At 45.3% G+C, this 16,296-nt stretch overlaps 1 protein-coding gene across 2 annotated transcripts in view; it reads right to left on the bottom strand.

Moving 5' to 3' along the window:
- FLT3 (fms related receptor tyrosine kinase 3) overlaps positions 1-16,296 on the bottom strand; it is an 842,728-nt gene that overhangs the window by 607,119 nt on the left and 219,313 nt on the right. For both annotated transcript variants that reach the window (XM_069639890.1, XM_069639891.1), the window contains exon 2: positions 5,630-5,751. In XM_069639890.1, coding sequence (XP_069495991.1) covers positions 5,630-5,751 — 122 coding nt within the window. The remainder of the gene's footprint in view (positions 1-5,629; positions 5,752-16,296) is intronic.

Below are 16,296 nucleotides of genomic sequence, written 5' to 3'. Positions count from 1 at the left end.
GGCTTACTCACATAATTCGCTAAAGCAACAACACGGCCTGCCTCAATGATTCCAAGACCAGGGCTCTTCCTCTTGGTCATTCCTTTCAACTAGGGAATTTGCATGGGCCCTCTACCACAACCGCCCAGAAATTACAAAACCTAGGGTGATATTTGATGGAGACCTGACCTTTATCTTTTGGTCACCAAAAGAGTCTTCCACCACTTACAAGTCTTGCAGGGAATTCTTTGATTATTCTCCAAGCAACATTGGATAGCCTATGCACTCACGTGTAGTAACATCCCACCTGAAAAATCTCAATGCAATGTACACTATACTTCTAGCAAAGACTATGCTTCCAGCAAAGACTGTAGTTCCAGTAAAGACCAATGCCATATTGCTAAAGGCTCAGAATAACACTACATTGTCACAATGCAAAGCCCCAATAATAACTCCCCAGCCCTAAAGTCCTAGCTTTAGCTTTCAATCAGGATACACGCGGTTTGAGGAGGCTCCTCAATGTAGATGGCCCAACCCTCTGGACCTCCCTCCCCATATCAGACTGGAAGAAGACCTCCGTTGCTGCATAGACCTAACAATGAAACTGTTCCTTTGTGCCTTTGGCTCAGGATCACACCAATAGACGGTCAAACACTGCTTGATTCAGATGATCATCAAACAACGTCTTACAACATAGCCACTCACATGAAGGCACAAATACCATGCAAGCTACTCTCCTGCCAGCTTCAGCCTTGGCATCCTGTCCAATACATCTTTTGAACCTTTAACCTTGGCATCCACCCATCCTTCTGCTCTTTAAACTTTCCATCAAGGTGCTCTCCTCCCTTCCCCTGTAGACCAACAAGGTCTGAAGCTGCTGTAAAGCAATCTGAGAGCTAAACAAAAACATTTGATAAAATAAGGTAAAACAAAGAAAGAGTATGCTGAAAGTGCTTAACATCCAAAGCATTGTTGGTTAAAGACAAGGACTGGCTGATGATGGCCTATAAACTATGCAGCCTTTTGTCCCCTGCCCTTGATGAGATTCAATGTTGCCCCTATATTTATTAAGCGCGGACCGAGCTTCGAGAAGCAACGGAGCACTTTACAGAGGTATACAACAATACAGATACTCAACGGAGCACTTCACAGAGGTAACAACAGAACAGATATACAACGTCGGGTAGGATACAGAGGGGCACAGAGGAGGGTGGCGCAGAGGAGATGGGCGGATGGCATCTAGCACATCAGGTGATGTGGAGGGCAACGTGATGGCCTAGGTCAGTGGTATTCAAACTGTGGGTCGCGACCCCCTAGGGGTCCGCGGGTGCATCCCAGGGGGGCCCTGAGAGCTCAGCATGAAAAAAGATTTTTTTTTTTTTTTTTTTTAGATTGGAAGAAATGGGCAGGGGTGGCCCACATGGGCGGGCTGAAGCATGAAACTGTCTCAGGCAACAATGAAAAAGTGGCCCACAGTTGTAAATGGATATTCATTCCTTTAGTCACAGACTGGGCCTCATTACTACTATGGCGGACCAGTAACAACGGTGCTGGTAAGCTACCGGCACCGTTGCTACCGTTCCGTAATAGTAAGAGTTGTGCTCGTGGGTGCTTGACAGCCCCCGCCAGGGCTGACCTCAGCTCGTCGGATGCACCGGCACCGTTATTAACGGTGCCGGTGCATCCGAGCTCCCCCTTCCCATTTGAGCCATATGGGGCTCAAATGGGAATGGGGATCTACCGGCACCTTCGAAAGGGCAATTATCATGTCCGCCTAACTCGGCATGACCTAGTAATTGCCCATTCGCGGGTGCCAGACCCGGATGCAACTCCAGTGGCAGCCGTGCCGGTTTTACCGGCACAGCTACCGCCAGAGTAGTTATGAAGCCCACTGTTTCAATAGTACCCAAAGGGGTGCTTTGTGTTAAAATGTAAGTAAATTGTGATATATTCAGCAACAATGGTCAACATTACTAACTGCATAGTGGCCCCTCACCCATTATGGAGGAGCTAAGGAGCCAGCCCAGTGAAACAGTGAGCACTCCCTCAGCTGCTTTATCCAGCTAATGGAGTGCTCCTGGACTGGCTGAACTGTCAAAGGGAAACACTGTTTCCCTTTGACAGTTCAGTTTAGTTCCCCAGCCGCACATGCTCACTGAGCCATGCAAGTGCTGGGGCGTTTTGCTTCGCCAGCATTGCATTGCTCATTGGAAATGCTGGCTGGGGCACTGCATGTCTGTATGTCCGAGGGGGAGCTCCTGCGCCTCCTCGCACATACGGACAGAGCAGCTGGAGCAGCACCCACACACAGGCCAATGCAGAAGGTACGTTTATGTTCATTGTTTTTATTTAAACATGTGTATGGATGCGTTATGAGTGAGTGTATGGTGATGGATGCTCATGTGAATGATAGAGTGATTGCTGTATGAATGTGCAGCGCCTTGCATATACACATAATCATGTTCATTGTGTTAGGATCAGTGGGGCCCAGGGGACAGGGATGGTATCTTTTTACCGGACATCTATCATTCAAAACCCTCTGCCTTGTCCACAAGGCTTTCTGGGGCCTCGGTCCAAAATACCTTCAGCTATTCCTCCGCAAATACCTCCCCTCTCGAGCTCTTCACTCCTCTACCTCCAACTCCCTCAGGGTCAGTCGTTTATCAAAGAAACGAGCTGGGGGTAGATCTCCGTCTTCGGCTGGGGCCTCCCTCTGGAACAGCGCCCTGCCACTCTAAAACTTGAGGAGAACCATCTTTCTTCCTGCCCTTATCAGACCTACCCTGTCTGCTGCCTTAAACGTAGCACTTGCAAATTGCTGGCTGCACTACCACTGTTTGTTGCCTTTATTATTTATTTATTGTTATTTATCTGTTTCTCCTCTGCTTCGCACTTTCCACTTCTCCCCCCTTCCATGCACTTTTCCCCTCACACTTGCGCGTTCTCAATGTCACTGGGCCTAGTAAGATCGCTGTTTTATTCTCCTCTGTTCCCCTCCCTTGCCTTGTCACGCTCTGAAACACTTGTGTACGAGCGCGATAGAAATAAAATATCAATGCCTGCCCCCTGGACTCCCAGCAACAATTGCAAACTGTTTGGCTATTTACCCATTTTTTGTTAAACGTATGCTCTACAATGCAACATTTTAACCTATTATTTAAAAAAAAATTCACAGGGGGAAACCCCCCCGAACCTCCCCTTAATGCCCCTCCACTTAAAAAAGATTCACCAGCCGCCACTGGCCCTCAGACTGTGTTGGGAACGGGATGGGGGAACCGAGGGACTATGGTGGGAGCACAATGGGCGGGAACCATGGGATAGTGATGGGAGCAGAGTGGGGAGAGCCCTGGGTGTGTGATGGGGTGGGGAGAGACCAGCGACTGGGTAGGAGTGGGATGAGGGAGCCCAGCGACTTTGATGGGAGCAGGTGACGGCGCGCAATATATACTGTCCATTTGGCATTTCTGGGGGGTCCCGACCTGCCCAAATTTTGCTCAGGGGGGCCCTGGCCAAAAAAGTTTGAAGACCACTGGCCTAGGTGTTGAGGAAGAGAAACTCCTTGAAGAGGTGTTCTTTTTTGAATTGTAGGAGCGTGAGGGGGGGTCTGGCGCTGATGGGGAGGAGGTTCCATAGTCTTGGGGCGCAGGCAGAGAAGGCTTGTTTTCTGGTTCTTTCCTTTTGCAGTGGTGGATTTCAAGTCTCCACATGTCCTGGCTTCTGGTGGTGCACTGTCCGCCAGAGATTCTGAGTTTCTCAGTGAGGTAGCTGGGCGACATGAGGGCGACTGCCTTTTATATGATGCAGCAAGACTTGAAGGTGATTTGTGCGTGCAGTGGAAGCCATTGAAGGTCGATGAGTGCCAGGGTGATGTGGTTGAATCTGCGCAGACCATTGATGACATGTGCGGCATTGTGTAGGACATTTCTCAGGGCCACAAGTGAGGACAACGGGAGGCCTTCGAGGTGGGCATTGCCCCCATCCAGGTGGGATCGGACCAGTGCTTGAACGGTGGATCTTATGCTATCTGGAGGGAGGAAGGGCTTGACTTTCCGCAGGAGGGCAAGCTGATACCAAGATGTCTGAGTTTTCTTAGCTATGTGTGCTTGAAGGAGAGGTGTTTGACTTTGTGGAACCCAAGGAACTTGGTGCAGGAGGCAAGCTCGGGTGTGAAGCACTCAATATGCTGGAGAGGTTGAGCTTCAAGTATGTACTGGACATCCAGGACTGGATCAGCAAGAGTACTTGATGGAGTCGATCTTGAGGTATATCTGTGTGTCGTCAGCGTATTGATGGATGTGGCTAGGAGGGCTCCCAGCAGCTACATGTATGGATTGAAGATCACGAGTAGAGAATGGAACCCTGTGGGACTCTGCAGGGGACAGTTAGCACTGGCCATCTAGAGGAGTCCATCTGAACAAACTGCTGTCGGTTGGTGAGGTAGGACTTCAACCAGCGTAGACAAGGTTGCTAATCCCCATGCACCGATGAAGGGTGTCTGTGAGTGCCTGCTGGTCAACTGTGTCGAAAGCGGCCGAGAGGTCGAGTAGAACCAGGAGGCAGGGGTGGCTGTTGTCAAGGATGATGAGGACCTCGTTGACCACCTGTATGGTTGCTGTCTCCGTGCTGCATCTGAGTCTGAACCTGCATTGGTAGGTTTGGAGGAGATTGTTGGTGTCAAAGTGCTGCTGCAGGTGTACGGCTACCGCTTTCTTGATGATCTTACCTAGGAAGGGAGGATGGGTGATGGGGTGATTGTAACCTAGGTTGTTAAGATGAGGAGTGGGTTTCTCTAGTAGAGAGAGGATTTTTCCTGTCTTTGGGGTCGATGGGAAGGTGCCTTGAGTTAGGGAGCTGTTGATGATCTCCAGTTTGGGAAGGAGAGCTTCTGTAGAAAGGGTGTTGAGGATGGATGCTGGGAGGATGTCTGTACACGATGTGGCTTTGAAGGCGGCCTGGGTTTCTTCCAGGTGTTGTCCAGGGTGTGGAGATTTCGCAAAGAGGGACGTGAGGTGGGCCTGTGGACGGAGAGCTGGTGTCCATGTGCTGACGAAACTTGCTGATTTTGCTGATGAAGATGCCGGGGGACAGCACTCTATTAAGAGGTTAGGGGAGGCATCTATTAAGACTAACATAAAAACTGACATGGATCCATGAGACTGTCATGTAAAGCACTGATGACTCGTATTCTGGCATTTTAGCTATTTATTGGACGTTATGTAATGTGCCAAATGTCAGTGAAACTGTTTCAAAGCATGGGGAGAAGTACAAAAATGAAAAACATGCAGACAAAATTCAGCTAATTCCTAGATAGCAGTACAATAAGAAACAGTGAACAAAAAGGATTTCATGTCCAAGTGGATAATACGAGGGGGTACCAGCGTCTAAACCTACCATGGGCTTCCCGTACATGTGACTAGATGTATAGATATCTTGATAACGTGGGCCAGGTCCAGCTCCATAAGAAATATGAGAATTTCTGTAGAACTCAAGTTTTCCAGCCCATCTAGGATCTACTTGGGTTCTGTTGTCTTTGGCAGTCTTTGAGTACCTATCTAAGACACTGGAACTGACAGCCCTTACGCACTGCTCAGTGCACACCTTGATGGCTTTATGTGTCAGACCCCATGAGCACAAAATAAAATAGACTCACCTCTGGGGTGCCTGTTGATTGCCAGGGTCTTGAATGAAGGTATCTCTGGTATCTTGCAATGCACCGTATCGAGGATTTATTTGTGTTTTCATCAACATTTAGAGCCATGGCTAGAACAGCAGCTGGACAACAGACATAAGTTAGACATATTATTGACCCATCAGAATCATATTAAACATTTTAATTATAAACAATGAGTCTAGAATTTTTTTTAAAATACATCATTGGTATGTCATAGCAGGCACGGGCAAATGTATTCAGCCAAATTCATACCCATCCATTTTCGAAGTTTGGGTTTTAGATCCAGGTTATTCTCTTGACAGCTCCAGGTTAATTAAGAGTTCTCTACTTTTAATTCCAGTTACAGGTTAATTAAGAAAAGCGTGTCCTTTGGAAGGGTGGTCAAAAGACACAAACTGTCAATGTGTAGGAATAATGGTTTTTGTGACAGTTTGTATTATATAAAAAGTCAAATTACTGTATTGTTTTAGATGGACAAACAACCTTCGAAAGACAATAATGCACAGTGTTGTGCTGAATTAGTATTTCCTTTGAACTATGTTGGAACCTTAAAACATTGCAATACTATCCGGAATGGTATTCATTTGAGCGATGTTTGAGAGGTGAATGTCTGTATTACGGTCGATTGGGATGCTTGACATGTGACTGACTCTACCTCAGCCCCACTGGCCTTACTTTGTAATTTCCTCATTGCCTTGAATCTCCCCTTTGCAAAAACAACAACCTCATTGGTCCTGATAAGCAACCACAGAAGAATGAACGGCTCTATCAGGCACACTTAACATGTGAGAGACTTTGCTGAGACCTGAAGCCTTTTCGGAAATACATACGTGTCTGCAGTAAACTCTTCATATTGCAATGTTTCACACCTTAAAAGTACTAATTGTACCAACATTAAAAAAAAGAAAAGCAGACCCAGCCGTGCCAGAAATAAGTCTGCAGGGATGTATATTGGCCTTACAATCCCACAATCACACACAGAGCTATAAAAGAAGCATTAGCCTTTTGAAATACTCCTACACCTCCCTCCCCCTTGAGATACCACCTCTCTGGTCGAACTTTACAACGCCCTGCTACACAAGACTGTAGACCACCTCGCACCACTCAAGGCCCAGAAGACTAAGAATCTGACGCTCTTTAACTCTTGGTTCGCCCTGGATCTCTGTGCCTCACGGGCCGCAAAAAGAACAGCAGAAGCCACTTGCCTCAAAGCTTTGACCTTGACCAAACAAAACACATCTCTCTAAGCTGTCTCACCACTGCAAACAGTTGATCCTCAGTTCCAAAGCAGCGTCCTACAGTGAAAGAATCTCTAAAGCTACCTCTAGCTCGCGTGAACTTTTCACCATTCTCTGGGAACAAGAAGCCCCCATCTCCCAACCCATGTCCACCACAAAAAACAACGCCTGGCGCAATAAGATTCAAGACAACCTCTTAGACAAAATCACACAGCTACAAGTGAAAATAAAACCTAAACAATCATCTATACCAACTGCCCATCCCTTAGCTTCTCTACTCATAGCCCAATGTGACATCCTACCCTTCCAGTTCCAACCAATCAGCACGTCAACCCTTGCTAACAACATCGCTGGACTCAAACCTTCTCGCTGCAAGGGAGACGTTTGCCCAGCCTCCTTGGTTAAGGAATGCATTGATCCTCTACTTCCACTGATTGTTGCCATCATCAAATCTGTCTTTGCCTCCTGCACTGTCGCACCTCACAGGTCTTCAAGCGGTGGCTGTTCGGATGTTTTGGACCATGATTCCCATGATCCGTGACTGTTGACTATCCTAGCTGGTGAAGATGGGAGTTGTAGTCCGAAGCATCTGGAGAGCGAACGGTTGCAGAACCCAGCAATAGGCGGAATCTCACAAATTGCGCTATTGCTGGGACAGACCAAATTCCATATCCATTACAAGATATGTAATAAACTATGATGTTAACCCCATAGCGCCACATCTGGAAATTGTTATATTCATGATGATGTCATTCATGTATATAGGGCTTTATCCCTAACATTATAAAGTTTGTCATGACTCGAGTCAATAGTAGTAAATCAAGTGACTTGGCCAAGGATGAAAGGGTGGGTCCTCACGTGTGGATCTGAAACTCTGGCCATTAGGTGCAAAACAGTCCCCTATGACTAATGCAATCACTTGGGGGGCTATCTTGCTGTCCATCTCTCCCTGAAGACCCCACCTAACGCTGCACTTCAATATGCAGGCCGCAGCGCACAATGAGAGGGGATTGTATAATTACTGCAGAGTTTTTACAGCGACCCATGTCGACTTTTTGCAACCCCCTTTTGTCCCCATATGCATGTGGGCGGATGGGTATAGTATATCATGAATACAGGAAGGGCTGAGGGGGGTCTCCCCCCCCACATACATGGGGTGAAAAGGGGGTCAAAATAAAAGTCAACATTTTGCGTGGTCACAGTAAAAACAGCCAAGCAATCATGTTGCTCTTCCCAGACCTTAATCTGGCACCAGGAGCTGCTCTGAATTTGCAGAGACAAACCTTGCTCTGTCAATCAGCGCCTCCTCTCAACAACCACAAAAGGCTTAAACAGCAAAACATACTTTCCCAACCACTGTGTTGGAAAGCAACTCCTGTGTGCTCTGCCCACTTGAAGAGCCATGGCCTATAATTGGGAAAGAAACTGGTACTTGACAGCCATCATTTTAGTGGCATCTGGCCTCCTGCTGTACTGATGGATTTTGTCACATTTGGCTCTCCATATGACTGGACAGCAATGTGTTAAATAGTCCTTGAAATCTCTGCATTTTCGCATATAGTGTACTTTTTCTGAGGCTATTATGCATGGTCACGTGATGATAAATAACGAATAATAATATGCATTAGCACATAAAGGAGAACCGTTGGGCCTCATTATGAGTATGCCGGCATACTCCGAGTTCTGGGGCCGGGTGCCGTCCCTCCTGCCAGGTCTGACCTGGCGGGTGGAATGGCAGCCGCTCGCAGACCTTCACGAAAGCACCGGCACCGTTATCAGCGGTGCCGGTGCTTCCATCCTCCCCATTCCCATTGAACCCTAGAGGACCCAATGGGAATGGGGAGTACTTTTTTCCTGTGCCTGGCTTTGGGGGATTACCGGGACCGCTGGGGCTGTAATGCCCGGGTTATTCCCCAAAGCCAGGCGTTGATAAAAAACACGACTACGGAGGCAGCCGTGCTGTTTTTACCGTCACGGCTACCGCCGGGGTCGTAATGAGGCCCAACTCTCCCTCAGCCAGTAAGCTTACTGCAACGCCAGGCAATAATTGCATGTTACCCAGCTATATTGCATGAGCCTGTCTGGGGAAACAGCTTCCTTATTAACGTATTCTCTGTTTCCTTTATATTCCATCACAGTCTTTCACTCGTCTTAATGTTTTCCAGACTTCACACTTTCCCCACCAGTGTCATGCTATTTCCCGTTTCCAATACAGTAAGACTCCAAATATTCTTTTGAACAAAAGTGCATTTGTTTTACCTTACCTGTACTTGTGCACTTTCTTTGTTTCATTTTCCCATTTAATATGTCAACGTTGTTTCTTTGTTCATTTTTGTTCTTTTATGGGGCAATCTTTTTTTTCTCTTTTTAGCCTTATCTTTCTTTACTTATCTCTGAGAAAAAACATTTGACATCGCATACACTGGATGAATTCTCATAAATTACTCCACCACCAGGCAACCTTTCACCAAGGCCAAGCAATTATGAGCTGGCATTTGCACTGGCCAAAAAGTGCGAGAGGTTATTTTTCCACCACTGGAAAGTCACAGCAAAATGTTTTTTTTTTTTTTTGCACTGATCATTCGGTGGAAATGAGGGTGCCAAATTGTCCTACAGGCAGGTATATTTGCTTGCCACTGTTGCACTTTATGCAAAAATAGCTAGGCCGTCATCAATAACTTCACGCTATCATCCTAGACCAAGTGCTCTGACATATAAAGCGACAGCTGCCCTCAATTTGACTAGGCAGATTGGTCAAAGAAGAGGGACGTTCTTGTCCAAAAAGAGGTACAATTTTGCAGTAATTATTGGGTCTTCTTCAGAAACAAATTGCAGATGACTTGGAGCGACCCAACTCTGAACAGCAATCTTGGGGCAAGGGAGAATGAGGCTGGAGGTGCGGTCCTGGCAGTGAGGTCACTCGTGCTGGCTAGCCACAGAGAGAATAACTGTCAATCCTTGACCATGGTAAGAAATGTGGGACCAGAGGTAAAGGACTAAAGACTCTGAAACATGAAGGCCCATGGTACCCAGTCAAAGGCTTTCCCTGCATCCAAGGACATCAGGTTGTATGGTTGTTTGGACACTTGTGCTTTTTCAATGACATGACAAACCATCCTTGCATCCTAAAAAGGCAAGTAGATTGTCCTGTACGTTGTCACCACTGAAGGGGTGGTCCTTCGCCATCTTTGAGTGATACTACAATTGCAACATCTCTCAAAGATGATCCCCCAGCACCCAGGCCCTTCCATTATGCAGCCTTGCTGGGGCTCCAGAGGCCAGAGATCACAGATGCTTTCATCCTGTCTGGCCCTTTTCTGCCCCGCTACCATGTAAGGGGCCAGGCAAGGTTAGAGTTGGGCAACAGAATCACTCATAGTTCAGCCTGTTAGTGCAATCATGCCAGGGGCCTATTGCGAAGGGCTGCTTCGACAAGGGCAATATCTGTTTGGTCCTGTTTGGCATGGGTAGGTCTGAGGGCTCTTACCCATGCCACAATCAGAAGTGTATCACCAACCGAGAAGAGGAAAAGAAGGAGGTCAAGAAAGATTGGAGATTTGAATTTGAATCTCATGTGGGAGTTATAGAAATATAGAGGGAGTTGAAGAATGAACCCCGAAAAGGGAGAGACGAGATAATATGAACACTAAAGGACAGGAGAGAAGCTACCCAGCCTGGAAAGGTTCTACTGGACCAGCCTATTCCAAGGAAGGCCTAAAAAGGTGGGAGGAGGACAAGTACAAGACAGTGCTTCTACACCATGGGCAAGCCATCCATTACTCATAAAAAGAGTAATGGAGGCTATTCCCTGAGACCTCAAAAAGTGAGGGGAGGCGTTTGAAAAGGAGAATAGGGTCACACCCCTCTGCCTTCCTCACAGAGCCTCCAATAGCAAGAGCCCAGCCAAGGAGTCAGGGGACTTGCCGATGGGATCAGGTAAATTGATGACTCGTCTCCCGCAAGTTTTAACCAGGACTTTGTTGCTGTCGGTTACTAGCAGTGGATTATGGGACCATGGAAGGCCAGCAACTAGTGGTTGGTACAGGAGCTGGGGTTATTTGAATTATTTGTAACTACAGACCTGGTTGCACTGCACTGTGTCTCGCGGGAAAGGGAGATAGAGGAGCAGGAACCTTTATTGTTCTAGTATAGTAGTATAGTATATTCTAAAAGCCATCCCGAACACCAAGGGTCTGCAGCCTTTGGCTCTTCAGATGTTTTGGCCTACAACTCCCACCTACCCTAACCATCGTAGGCAATGTTAAGGGAACATGGGTGTTGTAGTCCAAAACATCTGGAGAGCTACATGTTGATGACCCCTTGCAAATAAAATAAAAATAAAAAGAAGAGTACTTTGGGTCTTTTTCTCATTTCTGATCACAGTCCCCTTCAAGACGCACCTTTATTAGCTCTTACTATATGGAAGCTGCTGCATGGTCATTTAAGGGTAGAGTCATATTCCGAAGACTCCCAGTTTCTCATCATCTTTGCATTGTTTACAGTCCTTCTGTCCAGTCTGATGACCAACACTACTTCCTTTTATCCCTTTATTGTGGTTTCGATATTATGTTAGTGTCCTGTTAAAAGGTATACCTCTGGAGGCAGGAGTGAGGTTTCATATTTCTTTATTTAGATCTTCAACGGTGCAGGTTACAATGAATGTCAGGAGCTCATAGCATAACGGTGAGTGGGAGATATTGATGTGCCCAGCGGCTCCCACCTCCCAGGCTGAATCATAGTAACTTCCTGGGGTAGAACACGAGGATTCAAATGAGTACATAAACATTCCACTCACTGTGGAGGCATTCTCTTAATGACATCACAGTAATCACAGATTATATTTTCTTAGAGGCAATTACAGGACATAACAGGCATCTCACTTTCTTTCACGTTTGGAAGACAAAAGATAAGAAGCCATCATATAACACACCTTCATCTCTAAAAATGATTTGAATTCTCGATGTAATAACATCCTGAAAGGTCAACACATAACATAAAACATATGTTAAAATTAAAATGTTAAACCCTCAGTGTGTTATGATGACACTTAAGTTCCTTAACCATGCAAGGAACATGCAGAAGTGTGTGAGAGGAAGCAAGATTGAAATTTACGAAATTTGCAACTCAACAGAATTGAGAGAGGGAGGTGTCCCCACCTACATCGGTATTCTAACACAGTAATGCAGGAGGCGTCCCTTCCCACACAGTAGTGTTCTGGACACATGCAAAGATGTATGTTCGAAGAACGTAATGTAGTTAATAAACAACAACACTAGCAAGAAATACGGACATTGTATGAATAAACAATTTTAGACGTTGTACTACTCATACATGAAACCATAATTTGTACCACTCTAACTAAGTCAACTCAGAACCAATAAATGAGTAGTTGAACCCCATGACAAAACCCAAAGGGTGTCACATGTTCATGATGTATGTAATATTAACTGTAGAAATGGGTAACAATATCACGCAAGACATTTTAAAGTAACTACGGTGAGGAAGGCGTTCCAACCTATACCCGATTTTGGACAGCACAGCAGGAGGCGTCTCAACCCACATTAGTCAGTTTAATTGTACTAATATATATTATATAGTATTATATTCACTACAAAAAAAACGTTGTTAAAGGGACGTTATGGTTAAGTTGCCCTATTAAAAGTGTATGCCATTCTGTACAAAAACTTTGTAAAAAGGACGTTATAATTACAAGTAAAATCTAAAAACCCCTGAAATTGGGCAGTTATGGTAGGCTAAGCACCAATTTTTCCCATCAGCACTCTCCACTGGTAAACTAAGCCCCCAACCCTGCCACCACCCCTGTGCACTGCTAACACTAACACCCAGACCATGAAAGATGTCATCTCAAATGTCAATGATGACATCAATGACATCACTCGTTTAGCCACTCTCTTTTCCTTCCCTGCCATACATATATATGTGCATTCAGTGAAAACATGTATGTTATACTTCACAGTGCAACCAAACACCACTGCACATTCCCCCATTAAATTAAGCTAAGCAACCATAACTCGCACCATCTACGTGCATTGCTAAGACTAACACCGAGGACATCAAAGATGACATCACTTTGCCAGATGGTCGCAGGATGTTTTTCTTTGTCTTCACGTAATGTTTTTCTTTGTCTTCACGTAATGTGAAGACAAAGAAAAACGCCCTGCGACCATCTGAAGAACTAAAGAAATTGACCTTGGATTACGAACCCCTTGGATACAACGTCACCTTACCAACTGCAATACCTCAGGAGTCATTTCCCTGATAGTATGTCCATGCAATTTGAAATATGTGTGTATGACGATGAGACCAATTAAAAAACGAATGATTGAACACCGGTCTTGCCTTAGGACAAAAAAACGTACAGCCCCTATGGTCAATCACTTTATATCAGCAGGACATGGCCCGGAAGAATTTAAATGGACAGTAATTGAAAAAATACAAATGCCCAAACGGGGTGGAAATTATCACAACATTTTACTGAGGAGAGAACAAAACTGGATATTTAGATTGAATACACACAAGGTGGGCCTGAATGAACGAATCCAATGGAATGAGCTAGCTGTTCTCCCACGTAAATGGCCACAGCAGAGCTTCCCTGCATTTGTAATCCACATGCAATGGTTTCACCTCTATAGTATGCTTTGTAAGGCTTCTCAGAGATATTGTACCTGTATGTGTGCCCAATTCCGTTCTGAGTACTGCCTCAGATACCATCTTTAGGCATAATGTAGTAATTAGAATCTACCGGCACCCTGAGCCATCAGCGACTGTTTCTTTGGCACTTTGTCTTACGAAAATTATTGCCCTGCTGTTTTTTTATTTTATTCAATTTAATTTGTTTTATCCCCGTGAATAGTGATAAGCCCCTGCATTATGAGATCTTCATTACTCCCTGGTTGGTACTCACACATACACATATTACATCATGTAAATTGCCTGACTTAAGATAGCCACCTACGTGGCCAGTGCTAACATGGCATCCTGACCATAGAGTAGCGGCTGGCTTCAACCGCTCTTTAATCCGAACACGCCGACCACATGTAATACACAACAACCGGAGCTGCAGATACATCGTTAGCAGTACCTGCGCCTTTGGAGTCCCAGACAGGTCCATTTACCTACCTGGAATTACAGTAAGCCCACGAACCCCAGGGGCCACATTGGTTCATGAGAAAGGACTTTATTATTATTTACTTTCCCAACTGCGATCCATAATCAACGCAACGCTGGCATCTTTATGTTTTCCTCCAGGAAGGAAAGACTTAAGAGCCACGCCGCCGTCCCCGTGAACAACCAGAGGGCTGCCTCGAATATATTCACGTAGATTAGAACTCCAACAAGCAAGTGTATTTTGTGAAACTTAAAAGCCGGTAAAATCTCCAAGACTTTTCAGAGTACCCATACAAGCACCATCCGACAGCAAGGTGTTTCATCCCGCTGCATTTTGTTTGCGTGCCTTTATCCAATAGGAGCACATGGCAACAAATGCCCGCTAACTATCATGGGTATTTCATGACTGCGCCAATACTCCATCACGGCAGGAAGTCATATTGAGTACTCTGCACCCATAATGCATGAGAGGGGTATAAGGATCATCACTCCCACACACATAGAGTGCAAGGGTCAGTATACACTATGAGCACCCCTGAGCATCCCACCCCCTTCCCCTTTCCCTTCTTTGTTTTTTGTGTCATCAGGCTACAGATTGGAAACACAATAGGTTTCAATTAGCCTAGTAGTCTTGTTATATCTTCATAAATTACATGAAGTAATATATACACTTACCAGCGCTATATGCATAGAAGTGAGCACTAGGCATAGTACACCAAGGGTCCCAATAGTGATCCCCCTCTTTGTTTTTCTGTTACCTCTCGTAGGATTAAGAAACACACCAATGAGATAAAGTAGCAACCAATAAGGGAGCCAAGACCCCTCTGACATGAACCACTTCTACGTCCTGATGAAGATGACCTGAACTGCTATGGTTATGAAACCGGTCGACCTTTTTACAGCATGAGCTGGTCTCATGCTATTTATGATCTATGTATATAGCAACCTGGCATAGACTGCACCAAGTTAGCTAGACCTGAGCCATTTATCGGGACTATTACAGATTTCTCTGTGGAATTTTATCTATGTTTTGTAGGACCTTATAGTTAAGGAGCCTTATATGTGTGTTTTGTTTGACCAGTACAAGTTGATAGATTTTTCTAGTAGCTGGCACTGCATTGGCCAATAAAGAATAACACATTACAGTGCATAGAGAGCTCTAGAAAAATCTAGAATTGGGCATTATCTAATATAAAATGGCCACATTTTGTTGTTATCAAAAACTTGGAACTGGATTTTTAACTGTGACTGTAGGAATGGGAACAGGTTCTTCTATTTCTACCACTTGTAAATAAGCGGAGCAATACCTGATGTCAGGGCTGGCCCACTGAGACACAGAAAAGGCTGTTGTTACGTGTATATTATGTGTTGAGAACACATATATAATATGTTCAGCAGAACAATTTCTCCACTGTACTGGCACAAGGGTCCCACGGCATGCAGGCCTATGCATCCACGTGTAGGCCTGCAGGCCTACATAAATGAGACATGGACTCAGCCGTTCCGCTTGGAAGTCTGCAGTCGTTCTTCTGGTGCACTGTCTGCAGAGGCTCCTTTTATTAGCATGGCCCATGTTAAAAGGGCAATACACAGGGGAGAGACACATCCCCTAAAAGGGGCAACAACACTCTTGGGAGAGTCCCACACCACAGTTGCTACTATAATAATCAGGAGAAGGCAACAAGGCAGAGAATGTTGCAGGAAGTAAAAATATTAGGGTGCACGGGCAGTAGCAAACAATACATGAACATACTGCTATGTGCTGACAATTCCTTAAAATAGTTCACTATGCAATCAAGAGTTTCTCAATAGTCAGCGCTGGGGTACTGCTTCTGTCCCTCATCACTCTTGTAATCTCAAATCTGGGACTGAATTAAAGGGGTGTCAAATAACACTGCCAAGTAATCTACACCCTTTTCAAAGTAACACTGCCAAGTAAACCACATCCTTTTCAAAGTAACACTTCCAAGTAAACTACACCCTTTTCAAGCTAAAGAAAGCGTTTAGTTAAAATCGTGATGCTCAGCACATTTTACACAAACACAAAAGCTTCCCAAACTCTGAGGCAACAGCACCCCAGCCTGCTGTAGTCTGGAGAGGACGATAGTCTCACTCACATGCTGAACTGAGCAGAACGCAGGAATTCATACCCTAAAACGAAAGTAATTCATTTCCTCAGCTTTTGCTTGGAAACATAACACAGAAGAGAAATAATGACTGGAACATATGTTGCCGCCCTAACTTGAATCTCTAAAGTATTGCTGTACAGTAAATGTTTGA

Source organism: Ambystoma mexicanum, chromosome 7q (genome assembly GCF_040938575.1).
Source record: "Ambystoma mexicanum isolate Mex_15411 chromosome 7q, UKY_AmexF1_1, whole genome shotgun sequence".
In the NCBI taxonomy this organism is placed as follows: domain Eukaryota; kingdom Metazoa; phylum Chordata; class Amphibia; order Caudata; family Ambystomatidae; genus Ambystoma; species Ambystoma mexicanum.
This window is presented reverse-complemented; position numbering and strand designations above follow the sequence as displayed.